The sequence below is a fragment of the Rhinatrema bivittatum genome, chromosome 8 (assembly GCF_901001135.1).
Source record: "Rhinatrema bivittatum chromosome 8, aRhiBiv1.1, whole genome shotgun sequence".
In the NCBI taxonomy this organism is placed as follows: domain Eukaryota; kingdom Metazoa; phylum Chordata; class Amphibia; order Gymnophiona; family Rhinatrematidae; genus Rhinatrema; species Rhinatrema bivittatum.
In genome coordinates, this window is record NC_042622.1 from 91587348 (window position 1) to 91604559 (window position 17212).

At 44.8% G+C, this 17212-nt stretch overlaps 1 protein-coding gene across 3 annotated transcripts in view; it reads right to left on the reverse strand.

Moving 5' to 3' along the window:
- VAV2 (vav guanine nucleotide exchange factor 2) overlaps positions 1–17212 on the reverse strand; it is a 332307-nt gene that overhangs the window by 264946 nt on the left and 50149 nt on the right. For all 3 annotated transcript variants that reach the window (XM_029614922.1, XM_029614921.1, XM_029614920.1), the window contains exon 2: positions 6643–6759. In XM_029614922.1, the coding sequence (XP_029470782.1) occupies positions 6643–6759 (117 nt within the window). The remainder of the gene's footprint in view (positions 1–6642; positions 6760–17212) is intronic.

Sequence of the window (17212 nt, forward strand, 5' to 3'; positions counted from 1 at the left end):
TATATTATAAGCTTGTGTATAAAGGATGAATATGTGTGCATGTATAAGAGAGAGGAGAAATTCTGGGCACCCCTTCCCCCCTCCGTCCTCATTAATCAATGACAATCTCAGGGGGACTGGAAATCAAAGCTTCCCACGTAAGGAGAGTGGGAAATTTGTCTATCCTTAATATTTTAATTATTGTCTCTTACTTGATATGTCTGCTGTTTTGACATTTTATTCGTTTTTGGGAAATTCTGAAAGTTTAAAATTTTCTTTTAATTCTTATTAGTTTTAATTAGTAGATGTTATTCAATTCATCAGCTGTTTTGAAATATTCATTTTCTTACAATGGTTTACTTTCATCATTGATGTTTTATATTTCTTGATTTTTGTTTTATGAGGCACGGTGATGTTTCTGTTTTACCAATATTGTCCAAACCAAGAAGACTTAATTTCAAGAATGCCAAACAAAACAAAATCCACCTAAAATGTACCCAGAAATCTGCAATCATATACCACCAAGGAGTTAAAGGACCATGCTGGGCTACACAGAACCACAAGATCCTAATCTGTGAGCAAAGCCCTATATATAATCCTCTGCTTACTCTTGGATAATGCATCCCATATAACAATTCTTTGTTGTGCTTTTTTAATTTTCAAAAATTTCATTTAAAAGAGTACTTATCTAGAACTGAGCGATTAGCCTGATAACGTTAAGTTCCATCAATATACAGCAAGCTCACGCAGAATCACGCTTTGTGAAAAATCCTTCGTCAGGGGGGGAACAGGCAATGGTGTCACTCCTGCATCTCCGGTGGCATGAAACGATAATCACGGTATTGGCATCGCTTCATGCCACCGGAGATGCAGTAGTTTCTCCTTATTCCAGTCCTGGGACCACCCCTCAACCCTACCAACAAGCCTGGCAATGCAGCTAAGGCAGAAGAACCTGCTCCTCCAATCCTGGGCACAGATGTACACAAACAGATTGCGATCACCAGCCTCACTCTACTGGAACCATGGTCTTTAAAGCTAACAAGGACAATTGTTCTAGCAGATTTCTGACACTCTTTCTTTGGATATATCTTTTTTTTAACTAGCATCACTACTGTAGTTCACAGCCAGGTCCTGTGCAGACTGCTCTGAAACATTCCCATGGGTTAAAAGGCAAATACTCAGGATGTCTGGGATGGGAAATCAGAAGTGAGAAGGCGACGCCACAGTTTCTTGCTGGCTTATGATCAGTCTGAATTACAATTCGCCAAGAGAGAAGCCATAAATCTATTATTCAGTGCAAGACTCTGCCTTGCAACACCTCCCTTCCCCCAACACAAACACACACATGCAGCTGTGTGATCAATGGATGAGAGTTTAATCCATATTTAAGTACATCTTATATCATTGTGCTCAACTCCGTGTTCAGCCAACAAAAGGAGGAGAGCTTCTCAGGAGCTTCACACGCACACACACATAAAACTGCAGAATGCAGCTCATTTCCTCTATCCACGCGCACTGCATGTTTCCAAAGGTGTGCATTACTGGCGAGGACAGGGGGAGGAGGGGTTATCCACTTGGCAATGTCCTTTGGCCCTGACAGCCTTAATCTGCTTTTACAAGGAGGCCGTGGATGCTACTGTACCTGGTATCATCATCAGGAGGAAGTACAGCACTGCGCCCTTCGGGGATTACTGCATTATCCACACTTCTAAACGTTACCACACTACATTAGAACCACTTTAATACAGCTCTCAAGAAATTAGGGCTGTTTCTGTAATTAATTAATGAACATCACACCTCCAAGCGCAACATATACCATGTGATATATTATGTAGATTAAGCATGGAAAAAGCCATATCACACCCAATCCAAGAACCTTCATGTGGTGCCTGCACTGCCCAGATGTGTTTTGTCAGATCATCTCCCCCTCCCCCTCATGGCTTCCTCCTGCACATCAGCTATTCAGTAATCCTTGCATTAACAGGTACGTTCTGTGTAAGCCACCTGACAGCAATTCTGCCTACAGCTATTTGGAGAAAAAGTATCTGCATATATTTAGACCAGCTATTTCTGTGGGTTGACTGAAGCACTGAAAATGTTCTATACACATGCACTTCCCTCCCATATCCTAAACATACCCATTTATATTCCCTTTCTATATATGGGTAAATATGTGCTTTTTACCTGCTACATGAGGGAGGGGAGGATGTAAGGGTATATTTTTAAATAGCCATACATACCTGCATGACTCCCAAAATTATACAGGAAAATCCCCACTGAACATTTTGTTATACATGCACTTATATACTGCCTCCCCAACCTTCAAAAGCAATGTGGTATACAATAAAGAAACTTCTAAACCTGTATCACCTGACTATGAGGTGTCACACAGTAATAGCATGCAAAACAGACAAAGTGCAAGCTTTGATCTCCTAGATTTCCGCCCTGGGTTTAAAGGAGGGAATGCACCAGGGTGAATGCACGGCAAACCTATAGATCGATCCTATGCCATTACTAGCAGGTGGCAAAGCCTAGGGGCCAGCAGCCCTGAACCAGCTGATAGTGCTGCTGGCAAGTGATATTAACTGAACACTTGACCAGAACACAGCAAAGAGCAGCTGCAGTGTTAAATCTCTGGCTGGCATACACCTCCAGGGGGAGTGGCAGGCGAGCACCTCCCAAGGGGAACAGGGTGTGGCAGATAACCTTTTCCCAGATTCACGGAGATTTTCAACAGTCATGTAGAGACTTTCTGAGCGGCATTGCGACCATGGAATTAGCAGACAGGCACTGAAGAAGGAACGCCTACAAGATTGACATCTTTTGATACACTATCCTGTATTCACACTTTTCTGGGATCCAGCTAAAACGTGCATATAAGAATGGTTTCCTGTTTAAATAAAGAGGCATAATCTTCCCAGGAAAATATATAGATAAGAAAAAGCATGTGATTTCTCACAGCTACCTTCTTAGTTGTTAAGAAAAGGACCAAACTGTACTATAGTCTGTGGGAAGGCTTTTTAAAAGATGTTTTAAGTCTTGTTCTCCTACAATCACTGTGTAACACAGCGCACCTTCCTAGGGACATAGACACATTCTTCACGATCCCTCTAGAATTCACTGTGTAACTTGTGTCTCAGACTGAGCACTGTCCTGGGCTCAATGGATCATTGGTCCAATGCTGCATGGCATTTCTTATGTTCTTAATGGCATGAAAACATATATGAGGCCAATATCCAAAACAATGTAGCCGGTGTGTTGCGAGAGATTTATGCAATGGTCCATAAAAAATCACCACTGAAGACAGCACATTAACACTAGTGATCGTATACTTTCAAGTAACCACCATTTATTAGGAAATCAGTCTTCAGTGTGATTTTTCATGGACCATTGCATACATTTCTCGCCACACACCTGCTATATTGGTTAGCACTATAGTGTGCTTGTGCATCGTTCCACATCTCTTTGTGGCTTGGTCAATATTAAAAGCTATTTAGACAATTAACTAAAATGTATCCATCTAAATGGCAAGTTTTGGGGTATTCAGCTAGTTATCCAGCTAAGTTATAGCTGGATAAGTCATTATCCGAATATAATTGAGCTGGATAAAAAAAAGAGGCATATTCTGGGGTGAGGGAGCGTTCCAGGGTGTTTCAAAGTTATCCCTTTAACTCAGATGATTTTCACTTATAACTAGTTAAGTTAGCCAGATAACTTTACACTTAACTGGCTATAATCAAAAGAATATAACAAGTTAAGCAGTGCTCCTTGTTAAAAAAAAAAAAAATGACATTGCGAGCCTACAGGCCCAAGCCTGTCCCCTGCCTCCTCCCACTCATCTGAGCTCCAAAGGCCCTGTGGGGCCGAATCTGCCGGCCCCTGCCCCAACCCTATGTTTAAAAAATATATATTAGTGCCCCGAGTCTTTGGCAGTAAATCGCTCCTCCTGCACCCCCCGCACCCAGTTCCCATGTTTGTTTGTTTTTAATAAAATATCTTTTTTTCCAGATTCCCCCTTTCCACCCACCCCAACCCTTTCACTTCCTCCCCTCCCCCGGTACCTAAATCTGTAGCATTTCTTCAGCCCAGAGCGATCCAGGCCCGGCCCTTCTGCTGTTGCTAGGTTACTACAATGGGTGTCCGGTTATATATAAATACATTCGGCTATGGTTAACTGGATGACGTCAATCGGGGGTATTCACTGGAATGAGGGGGGTAGACTCAGGAGAAATCTTAGCAAATATTTCTTTCCAGAGAAGTTGGTGGGTGCATTAAGGGCCTCCCAGTGGAGGTGGTGGAGACAAAAACAGTATCTGAATTCAAGAAAGCATGGGGATAAATACAGGGTAACTGGAAAGAAGCGACAAGAATTATAATGATAAATTCATGGGAAGGATGGGCAGACTGGGTGGGCCACACGGGCTTCTTCTGCCGTCATGTTTCTATATGCATTATGGGATCGATTTTTCAAAGAAGGGCGTGGTCGTCCGTGTGCGCGGTTCTCGGTGCGCACACATGGACGTTCCCATTTTACAACCTGCCCGCGCCGGCGCGCGCAGGTTATAAAATCCGATGGCCACGCACACATGCGCCAGATTTTAAAGTCCGCGCTTGTATGTGCAGGCAGGGCACGCAGGGGAGGGCAAATTTTCGATAAATGCACGCGGCGATGTAATCAGGCCTCCCCCGGTTCCCTACCCCCTACCTAAACTTCCTCCCTCTTCCCCTCTCCTCCCCACCCCCCCTAAACCTAACCTAACCTAACTTTCCCAAAATGTATTTTATTACTTCTGCTCCTCTGCCGACATGCGCTTCCCCGGGACAGCGTCGAATGGCTGCTCCCCAGCCAGCCCCCTTGGAGAGGCCCGGCACTTGTGCGCATGCCGGGGTTTTACGCGCCTGGCCGGGCCCCTTATAAAATGCGCGCGACACGCACAAGGCCTGGCCACGCATGTAAACCCCGGTATTTGCGCGCATTGGGTCTTTGAAAATGTCCTTGTATATAAATATCTTGGACAGGTTACCCGGCTAACCTTTAGCCGGATACGTTGTCCACTAAACGACCTAGTGAATATTGACCTCATATATTTTTAACTTTTAATTTATTGCATTTCTGATTTTATATCCAAACAATAACATTTGTTGAGAACAAGATGCAGGGAAATAAACATCTGAACCGGGGGGGGGGGGGGAGAAATAACATTAATCTCTCATGTCTTGTCAGTCCACAATCAAGGGGGACTCAAAAATAAACATCAAGGAAACCAAATATCAGTGGTAAAGAAATGCCATCAGCTGGGAGGTAGCCTCTGCACCCTATACAGCAGCCTTGAATACTGGAGAGGATGAGACCCCAGGGTCCATAAGAGAGGGAGGAGACGACCCAGACCGTTTCCCATTAAGAAAGAGAGTCAGATGAGAGGGGACACAGAAAACATATTTTACCCCTTTAAATACAGCAACACAGTTACAAGGAAAATCAAGTCAGAATAAAGCGACTAAACTAATAACACCACGTCTTAACATGAAAAATTGCATCCTCTTAGTCTGAGTTGCCTTAGCAACATCAGGAAAACTCCAACTTTTATTTGATTTATATTCCACACTTCTGCCACTTTGAAGTGGATTACAGTCAGATGCTGTAGCTGTTTTCCTGTCCCCGTGATTTTGCTTTTGCCCTAGGATGAAGGACCTCTGTTTCAGAATTTACTTTGCTTGTTCCTCCTGTAAAAATACATGTTAAAAACCAACCAAACAAGGCAATCAGCTGATTGCATTGTACCTTGGTCACTGTCATCTCACTTCTCCTAGGCTATAAAGTCTGTGAGATAGGAACCGGGCTCCTTCATTCCAGTTTGCAATTTGTGTCCCTTAAAAGCCTCCTAGATTGTGGGACTGACTCATTTTCCTTTCTTGTGTACAGCACTGTGTACACTGCTGGCACTCTACCAAGAACAAACAACCACCAAAGAATGCAAAGGACAAACTGTCTCACACCTACCTACCCAAACGGATGAGATTCAGAAAAGTAAGCTGGTAAATATATTCTGTCTTCATGCACTGCTGCTCCGGCCCTGTCATTTCTGCTTTCAGGCATGTGAACTGGGTGCACTGCTCTACACTCCTTCCAGCTCAAAACAGGGATAAAGATCTCAACTTGAAACATTCGCCCCCAGCTTCTGGTCTGTTGGGAATTTTTTCTGAAACATTTTGGCAGTTGTAAAAAGTATATATATATATATATATATATATATATAAATATCTACCAAATTAAGGTTAACTGAAGCCCTGGCTTCAGACAATGTTCTCAAGATAAATGAAGCCATAAATATGTTTCATATGACTGTTTCTCCTGCCCACCCTCCAAAAAAAAAAAAAGACAGTTTTCACACAATACAGGATCAGTATCTCAACAAGCTGCAGAGAACAGTAAATGAACAAAGCCAACTGGAAGCCAGGAAAAGCAGATTCTGAAAGGGTGAACAATGCTGGCAGGTCCCTGAAAGGCCAATCATCTCTTGCTCTTCTGTACAATACTTCTCTAGGCCCTTATTTTGTAATCTGGGCCGAAGTGGCATCATTCCTCCTACAGCAGAAAGCCTCGAGCATTTCTGAAGGCAAGCAAAAAAATAAATAAATAAATAACAAGAGGCCACCCCTTACCTTTCCGAAATCCCTCACGTCAAAGAGATCAAAGGGATCGAAGAGATCGCTGTTCCTTAATCCAAACTTGTCGTGACAGACTTTCAAGAACGTCCGAATGTTCTTCAAGCATAAAAACTGCGAGAGAGAAGAGGAAAACAAGCCCATCATAATTCAGGTACTTCTCAAGTCAGTAACTGCCATTAGAAATGCAACCTGAACCCTTTGCCCCAGGCATGGTTACCCAGATCAAGGCTACCACTTCAGAGGAAAGAGATCCGGTCCCTCCCAGATTAATGCATATTAATGTTACCAGCATGATCGGATGCTGAATAATGCACCGGCACACGTATCCAAAGAGCCTGAAACATTTAGAAAACCAACATTAAGTTGCAAAGCTTTAGTAGTAATTCTCGGCAGCCTGCCTCCTGCACCAGCTCCACTCCTGCAGATTTTTCGCTGGCATTGTGCAAAGGCTGGATTATTGGAACTGCTGGGCGGCCAGCTGCAGGTAAGCTCAGGTTTCCCATTCTGAGGGCAGGTTACATTCAGATCCAGTGTGGGGGTGGAAGGCGGGAAGTGAGGGATTGGGGGGGGGGGGGGAAGCGGGGCTAGGGAGAAGGAGTGGAAATGTTGATGGGGGAGAAGGAGAACTGAACAGAAGTGCATTCTCCCCTGAATACAGCATGAGGAACAAAATCAGCCAGGACGGAGCAGCATCCAGGTACACAGAAAATCTATCCTCTAGGCTTACAAGGTTCCTTTCTCGGGAGCTTCATTTTATTACGTGCTTGTCTTGGATGAGGTCCATTAGCAGAGACTGCATGATTCACTTACACGAATTAAAGCTAGAAATGTATCCACTTTCCCAAAAGAGGACAACTTGGGAATGTTACTGGATGGAAGAAGGCTGGCTATTTCTTTCCAGCTAAGGTAAAAGAGTGAACCAACAGGACAGAAGCGGCAGGACCAGCTAAAGCTACATAACACTTCTCAGCCTCTACCTGACAAGACTGCAAACCTACCAGCGCAGAACCACTACTTCCTGCTACAGTTTATGACCCTTGAGGACTGGAGTTTCTCCACTCCTGGCCTAGAGTCTACAAGCAGAGAAGGGCATGGGTTTTGATAAAAAAAAAAAAAAGATGTGAAGAACCTTCAAGATTACAGAAAATACCAACTACAAATCATCGTACTGCAGGGAAAAACAGACAGAGAAAGAGATTTTCATAAGATTTCTGTACATAAAGTTGGATGTCTCGGTAACTCCTGGTTTCCGATATTTAGTATATATAAAGTGACCGCATTCTCCCTCTTCTGCCACCAGAGAACGGGACCCTTGACCAACCCAGATCACAGGTCAAATGACAGCTGACAGGGGTAGGAGAAGCAATCCAACACGAATATATGTTAAATTTAAGCCCAGATTTAAGTCATTCTGGTAAAACACATATCTAGCATTACTGAGCACTAGTAGCGGCTGATGTACTCATAACTGTAGAATGTTTCAAAGTATAGCAGTGCCCTAACTGGGTGACTCTAGACTCCAAGCAGCGAGGGGACCAGAGTCCACTCTCATATCAGCTTCAGGGCAAAGACCTGCACAATGGGCATTTGGTCAGGATCCTCTCCTTCACACAGGCCCCAGCAGGAGCTTCACTACCACGGATATTGTAGCGGGCGACCCATGATACTTGAGTGCCTCCTGACCTGGTATTTCCTGTCCCGTGCTGCTGCTCAGTGAAGCAGGGAGGAGAGGAAGCTTGCAGAGTGAGGCGAGGTGCACCTGCTCTTCAGGAGACTTCAGCTCTACCCTGACAGACAGCCAGAGAGAAGAAACACTGCCTGACATATTTACCCTGCAAGAAGTTAATATAGTTACTGTTTTATACTTGTGATATGCTTGTTTTAATTTATGAATGTTTTAATTTGTAATCCATCTTGGGCAAATATTTGGAGATGCAGAATAAATAAATAACTAAGAAGTCTTGATGAAAGTTGTCTTCCTCGTTGTTGTACAACTCTCTTATTGATAGTCTGTTCTTATATACATTAAGCCAATTATAGCTGTAATTTGGAGGGGCGACCTGCAGGCACACAAGTAAGAGAGCATAAGGGGGCATGTGTTTCCAGGGCAACAGAGTGACCTGGTCTCATTCACCATAAACGTCCCTTGGAACCAGAGGGAACACAGTGCAGCCCGAAAGCCGGTTGCCTGGGAAACCAAGCTGCAAAATTCAAATAACAGGCCTGAAAGGTGGTGAACAGATTGAACTGAGCCCCTGTGGAGACAGTACCAGAATCTTCAGGGAAATCTGAGGGGTGGCCAGCCAGTCAATCAGGAGCAGGAGAGCCTAGGAGGAAATCAGAAGGGCAATCAGTCAGCCAATCGGAAGCAGGAGAGCCTAGGAGGAGATCAGAGGAGCAACCAGTCAGCCAATGGAAAGCAGGAGACCCCGGGAGGAGCTCTGTGGGACAGCCGATCAGCCAATCATGAGGAGAAGGAAGGTGCTGGCAAGCCTGGAAGGTGAGGAGTATGTGTCGGTTGGAGGCAGTGTAAATGTCAAAGAGAAAGACCAATTACTCTTCAGAAAGAGAATGCAGAAAAAGAAATAAGTTGGTGTAAGCTCAGCCTGAATTCTGTTAGCTTTAGAGACAGCACTCCACAAGAAGGAAATTAGGTTATGGGGTCTGTTCACTTTATGCTATGGGAGTCTGTTTCCAAGTAAACATCTTCAGTTGACTCCTCCTTGATAAGTTGACTGAAGGCCTTTCGATGTCTCATTTTATTTGCACAAAAAGTATTTGAAAAAATTTTCCACTTATGCTATATATCAGCGATTCTCAACTGGTGTGTCGTGACACACCAGTATGTCGCCAAGCACTGGCAGGTGTGTCGCGGCTCCCAGTGTCCCACTGCCCCGGTTGTGCTTCCCCATTCCCTGCCCCTGCGGGCCAATGGCAAGCCTCCTCCATTCTTCCTGCCCCGGCGCAGGCCAATCAGAAGCCTCCTCCCTTCTACCTGCCAATGGCAGTAGGAAGAAGGGAGGAAGCTTCTGATTGGCCGGTGAGGCAGGAAGAAGGGACATAGCATAGGCCGGGGATGGGGGGTTGGAAGCAGTGTCGAAGCAAGGCCGCCACGGGAGCTCATCCCCGTGGCAGTGAGGAGGAAGCCTGACCCTGGCCAAGCAAGGCCGCCACGGGAGCCCATCCCCGTGGTGGCGAAAAAGAAGTCCTGCTGGAGTAAAGTCGTGGCAGAACTGGACTCCATCCCTGCAGTGAAGGAAGAAAAGGTTTGGCGGTGAGGCCCGGTGCATGAATGTGAAAATGGGAGCCTGGGTGTGAATGAGAGCCTAAGTGTGGGTGTGAATGAGAGCCTGGGTAGGGGCTGGTGTGTGTGGGTGTGAAGGGGTGCCTGGGTGAAGCTGGTGTGTGTGTGGGTGTGAAGGGATGCATGGGTGAGGGCTGGTGTGAGTGGGTGCGAAGGGGTGCCTGGGTGAGGGCTGGTGAGATTGGGTGCGAGAGCATTTGTGTGTGATTGAGAGAGAGACTGGTCAGGAAGATGACTGGTGTGTCCGTGAGAGACCAAGACTGGTCATGGTGTCTAATTTGGGGTGAGTGAGTGACTGGTTGTGGGCCCTAAGAAGAAGATCATGAGGATAGAACTTCAGCAGCTGCTGCTGCTTCTGGTGTGTGCTTTTGGCCTGCAAGAGAAAGGAGTAGGAGAGTTTCTGGAGATGGTAAGTAAAGGTGTCTTTTTAAGTTTATTTTTCTTGATTGACTGCCATTTTAATTATTGGGTATTATGTAATCTGTCTGTTTTGAAATATTTAATTGGTATTTGGACAATTTTTTAATAATTTTTATGAGTTTTTAATTGTTGGATGTTATTCTGTTCATCAGCTGTTTTGTAACATTTATTAGTATAGTTTTACAATTATTTCTGCGTGGGGTTCTATAGCAGCTCGGCTTATTCTGTTTTCTAATAGGAAGTGTATTAGTGTTTAGGGCCTGGTTTAATAGCTGTATTTCTTAGATAGGGTTGTTACTGTTGGAGTGCATGCCATAATGCAGGTGTAATTTTGTGCGGGTTGGTTTGTGTGCATTATTGCAGATCCTGAGACTGTGTTAGGTGCTATATTTCTCTTTCCATTTCTCCAAGTTCGCACTGCATGCAGAGTGGCTTTTTTGGGTTTCCATTCCAGTTTCTGTCTCCATATTTATAATTTGTAGTTTTTCTGTACTTGGTGAAGGTCAGTTCTGGGTGTGTGACCAAGGTAAGGTATTTTTCTAGCATGTAGGCATTTGTATCAGTCTTATTTGTTGTGTTTTCTCAATAGGATATGCATTGGTGGTAAATTACTGTCTTTTCATAAGGAAGGCTGTTGTGCCTGGTAGTAAAGGGAGTTTGTTTTGCTTTTACTGAGATGTCACCAGAACCAGAATATCTTTTTTGTATGGTGAGTTGAACAGGTAATGACCTAGTTCTGTTCTGACCCATTGTTGGGGGTCGAGGATGCAGAGTGTATGTTTACATATAGTCCCATGTCGGTCACATGTTCAGTGTGTCACGCATGTGAGAACCATCTGTCAGGAGTGTCCCGGTCGAGAAAAGGTTAAGAACCACTGCTGTATATAATAAAGCCTGTGATCAAATATAAGACAAGGAAGGCATTGTTTTGCTAGTACTGCCTATTTTGATTAGTTAAATACTATATGAATTTCTATCTAAAGGAGGGTTTTTTATACAAAGTTAAACACATCTTTCTGCAATTTGTAATGCAAAATTTCTAGTTGATTATTTTAAGATTGAAAATAATAAAACAGTGAATATGGCATGTGCAAAAAGATGGATACCTTTCCAGAAGATTCATTATTTCTTTTCTTTTTTTTTTAAGTTGTTAATAAGGCCCAAAAAGTTGATTAACTTGTTAGGCCTTCAAATGGAAAAAGGGGTGGAGTCACACATGAAACCATCTCGATGGACCAGCTCCCTCTACATACAAGTGCAGGATAAGCAAGAAGTTATGTGGTGCAGGCAGCAGGCTTGATTAGTTATCATGGCTGCTGCTCCCAACACTCAGACTGAGTCACATCCAGTACTCAGTGCATGCTCTCCCTGTCTCACTCAGCCTGGGGAAAAGAGAGAGGCTGGAAGGACTCAAAGGATGAGGCTCAGGAAGAGGAAGATGAAGAGGCGCTATGTGCAATGTGTGTGACAAATGAAATGGGGCACAGCTATCTATGCCCTGCATGATGTCCATTAATTACCACACTCCAGGGTTCATATTGCAGCTAGGAAGAAGAGGCATGCATGATTACAAGTGATCTCAGAAAGAAGCTCCTACATGTTTAAAAGCCACTACTGGTGTGTCTTGTTTATGCAAAGTGCAGAGAGCAGAGCCCAGGTGCTGGCCTAGATCTGCGCATCTGGCAGTGGTGAATTTTCTGTGGCACACCTGATCAGGTCTGAAGACACACTGCTTGGAAAACACTGTCCTATAGTAGGAATGAACTTATAGGAGAAACAAAATAAGAAATGAGACATTTCCTATTTCGTTTCGGGACAGTTTTTAAAATGGAACAAGTTAAAATCTGACAAAATTTTGTTGAAATTTCATTTCATTTTGAAAACCAATAAAAAAAAAAAAAAAGTTGCTGGTTGGGCGGAGACCTAGCCTTGAAGCCAGGGTCTCGTTTAGGGAATAGGCCAAGACCCAAAGCAGGGCCTCCAGCCTACACCCAAGCACAAAGCCGGGGTCTCTGCCTAGGCCTTGGCCTGTTACCAGGGCTGAGGTCTCGGCTGAGACCTCAGGCCCGAGGCCCGAGAAATTTTCCAAACCCCACCCCCCATACACTTACTGAATCTGACACCACATCCTAGCCTGGTCCTGATACCTGGTCCCAGGCCCGTTCTGGAGACTGGGTCCCGATGCCTGAGCCTTGGTCTGGACTGGTCTAGCAGGTCTCAAGGAAATTAAATTATCAGGCAACAACAAATTTCACATTCCTTTTCTTCCTGCTAGACCAGTCCTTTATGCATGGTAGTTGCCAAAGCTGCACCTAAGCAGGGAGGAGAGAAGACAATGATGCGTTAAGGATCCCTGCCCCGAATGTGGCATCTGTCTTGGCTTGCACAACCATTCTGTAATACTTTGTGAAGGAATGTAAGGATTCCTAAGTTTTCCTAAAAGGATTTGTCAACTTTAGGTACCTCAGGAATATACAGTGTACGTCTAGAAGATGTAGGCTATTAGGTTTCCCTCAATCCTTGTTGCTCCTGAAAGCTGGGAGGGACACCAACTGATTTAAGTGAAATGGGGACACAGTCTTGGACAAAAAGGATGGTATTGGTCAAAAGGTAACTGAGTCTTGAGAAAAAAAACAATAAATGGTCTCTACATGAGACAGCTTATAGTTCTGAGATACATCCGGTGGAGCAGATCACTACTAAAAAGGCAGTCTTTAATGATAAATCCTTCACTAAGGCCCTTAGGCCAAAATGAGGTCCCATTGAGGGATTATTGGCCTGAAGGTGGGCCAAATATGCTTTATCCTCATTAGAAAATGCACTACATCTGGGTGTGTTGCCACCTGGATGCCTATACAGGATATGGATGCTAACTGCACTTTCAGAAAATTAAGAACTAAATCTTTGCGCAGAACTCTTGGCAAAAAGTCTAAGATTTGCGAGACATCCAGCCTTCAGGGGAAATTCTGTGGTCATGGCAGAATGCTTCGAAAATTCACCAAATCCTAATATAGGCTAGTGATGTAGAGGTCTTATGTACCTTTAGCATGGTTGCTATCACTGATGCAGAATACCTCCTCCTGTGCAGGCGCAGTCTTTCAAGGAAAACAATAAAGTGTACATATGAAGTTAGCAAGTAGCTCATTTAAAACAAATTGAAGAAAATTCTTTTTCACTCAACGCATAGTTAAGGGGGTGGTTACAGCAGTTAGTGTAACTGGGTTTAAAAAAGGTTTGGATAAATTCCTAGAGGAAAAATCCATAAACTGCTATTAATTAATAAGCAATAGTAGCTTGAGATTTATTTAATGTTTGGGTACTTGCCAGGTACTTGTGTCTTGGATTGGCCACTGTTGGAAACAGGATACTGGGCTTGATGGACCTTTAGTCTGACCCAGTATGGTTTATCCGATGTTCTTATGTTCTTAAATAAACAATAAATAGAAGGGCACTCTAAAACCTAAATTAAAAACTACAAAATTAAAAAACTTTAAAAATACCAGCCAGATATTTATTGAATATGCATCAAACATAAATCTAGATTTACTAAGCCGCGATATGATGATATCGAAAATTAAACAGCTTGTAACACGCATTAAATGCTGCTATCATGCTATATTGCCATATTGCGGCACTATCACATGATATAACCAAAGAATTCCATCCCTTATGGAAATAAGCTGCTTTGCATGCATAAAATTGCCAAATGCATGCAAAGCAGCTTATGCATAGGCCATCCAATGCTAATAAAATAAGCAGCTGACTTAGAAAAAAGTCAGCCCAGTTATTTTTATTGCTTTTCAGGAAAGTGTAGATAAATTTACTGATGGAGCATTGGGCCACTAATGTGGGTCCTCAATGTTCCCTTGGAAAATTTAAAGGGACAAAGTGCCCAATGCACACACCCCTCAAAAGTAAAAAAAAAAGAATTCCATGGGGGTCACTGCTGACCCCTGCCCACCCCACCCCCCACTACTGCCTATTGAGCTCCCCTCCGAAATTAAAAATAAATACATGACATGTGCAGCAATGGCCTTTTCCCTTCTCCCCCTTCAAAGGTCAAAAGCCCCTTACACAGTAGTTAGCCCCCAACCCCAATCCCCCAAATAAAAAAATCTCTGGTGTCTAGTGTCCCACCAAACTCCAGCCCCACTCCCCCAATCCCCAAACAAGATTTCCCTGGTGGTCTGGGGGGGCAGGTGGTCCCTCACTCCAAATCTTGAAAAATGGCCTTTGATAGCTCGCTGGGGGCCTGAGTGGAGGGTCGCCATTTGGAAGTGAGGTACATGAAGACATTTGTTGACCCCTTTTAGATCTAGGATGGGAAGGAAGGAGTCATCCTTTGGAACCATAAAATAAATTGAATAGGTGCCTTGCCCCTGTGCATGAGGCGGGACCGGGATTATTGCAGTTTTAGTAGAGTAGCCTTTCCAGCTTCCCTCTTGTAGTGTGAGGAATGGGAGAAATCAGGGAGGCCTTTGGGACCGGCATCATGCTTTCCGGGGCATATCCTCTTCTTACGATCTCCAGGACCCATTGGTCCATTGTAATCTGGGTCCACTCTGCATAAGACCTCAACAGGCAGCTACCCATTGATATCATCACTAGAGGGTCACGCTTAATACCACTGTGTAGGGCAACTGCTTTCTGCTTGAGCATAAGAAATGCCATACTGGGTCAGACCAAGGGTCCATCAAGCCCAGCATCCTGTTTCCAACAGTGGCCAATCCAGGCCATAAGAACCTGGCAAGTACCCAAGAACTAAGTCTTTTCCATGTTACCATTGCTAATGGCAGTGGCTATTCTCTAAGGGGTAGATTTTCAGACGAGCGCGAACAGCCTACTTTTGTTTGCGCTCCAGGCGCAAACAAAAGTACGCTGGATTTTAGTAGATACGCGCGTAGTCGCGCGTATCGGCTAAAATCCTGGATCGGCGCGCGCAAGGCTATCGATTTCGTATAGCCTGCGCGCGCCGAGCCGCGCAGCCTACCCCCGTTCCCTCCTAGGCCGCTCCGAAATCGGAGCGGCCTAGAAGGAAACTTTCCTTTGCCCTCCCCTCACCTTCCCCTCCCTTCCCCTACCTAACCCACCCGCCCGGCCCTGTCTAAACCCCCATCCTACCTTTGTCGGGGGATTTACGCCTCCCTCCGGGAGGCGTAAATCCCCGCGCGCCAGCGGGCCTCCTGCGCGCCGGGCCGCGACCTGGGGGCGGGTACGGAGGGCGCGGCCACGCCCCCGGGCCGTAACCACGCCCCCGTACCCGCCCCCAAAACGCTGCCGCCACGCCCCCGCAACGCCGCGCGCTCCGGCCCCGCCCCCGACACGCCTCCCGACACGCCCACTCCGAAAACCCCGGGACTTACGCGAGTCCCGGGGTTCTGCGCGCGCCGGTGAGCCTATGTAAAATAGGCTCACCGGCGCGCAGGGCCCTGCTCGCGTAAATCCGCCCGGTTTTGGGCGGATTTACGCGAGCAGGGCTCTGAAAATCCGCCCCTAAGTGAACTTAATAGCAGGTAATGGACTTCTCCTCCAAGAACTTATCCAATCCTTTTTTAAACACAGCTATACTAACTGCACTAACCACATCCTTTGGCAACAAATTCCAGAGTTTAATTGTGCGTTGAGTAAAAAAGAACTTTCTCCTATTAGTTCTAAATGTGCCACATGCTAACTTCATGGAGTGCCCCCTAGTCTTACTATTATCTGAAAGAGTAAATAACCGATTCACATCTACCCATTCTAGACCTCTCATGATTTTAAACATCTCTATCATATCCCCCCTCAGCCGTCTCTTCTCCAAGCTGAAAAGTCCTAACCTCTTTAGTCTTTCCTCATAGGGGAGCTGTTCCATTCCCCTTATCATTTTGGTAGCCCTTCTCTGTATCTTCTCCATCGCAATTATATCTTTTTTGAGATGCAGTGACCAGAATTGTACACAGTATTCAAGGTGTGGTCTCACCATGGAGCGATATACAGGCATTATGACATTTTCCGTTTTATTCACCATTCCCTTTCTAATAATTCCCAACATTCTGTTTGCTTTTTTGACTGCCGCAGCACACTGAACCAACGATTTCAATGTGTTATCCACTATGACACCTAGATCTCTTTCTTGGGTTGTAGCACCTAATATGGAACCCAACATTGTGTAATTATAGCATGGGTTATTTTTCCCTATATGCATCACCTTGCACTTATCCACATTAAATTTCATCTGCCATTTGGATGCCCAATTTTCCAGTCTCACAAGGTCTTCCTGCAATTTATCACAATCTGCTTGTGATTTAACTACTCTGAACAATTTTGAGCAGGGGGTTCAGCCTTCATCTTTCTGGCTCCTTGAAAAGGATGTGACTTATGCCATGCCGTGTGCAAAGGGGATCACCTAATAGGTTTTATCTGCGCAATTCTCAGAAGCATTGAAGCCTGGGGCCATGTTCCAGAGCAGAGTCTATTGTCTGATAGTCTCTGGGGTTTAGACTCCCCAAAATCCTTAACTAGCTTATTCAGTTCCTCTCCAAAAAGTAAGCCCTCTTTAAAGAGGAGCTTGCAAAGATGCTTTTTGGATGCTGAATCTGCCGCCCAATTCCGTAACCAAAGCAGTCTCCTGGATGCCACCCCTGAGGTTAGCATCTGGGAGAACATTCTCACCAGGTCATACATAGCATCTGCTAGGAATACTATGCTGGATTCTAGGCATACTGTTTCTGAGCTCTCTGGGAGTTGCTATATCCAGTGTTAAACTACTTGAGCTATATAACCTCCAAAAATAGAGGCCTGTATTGCCAAGACATTCCTGTAAAAGCTCTGCTTTAAGAAAGACTCTATTTTCCTGTGTAG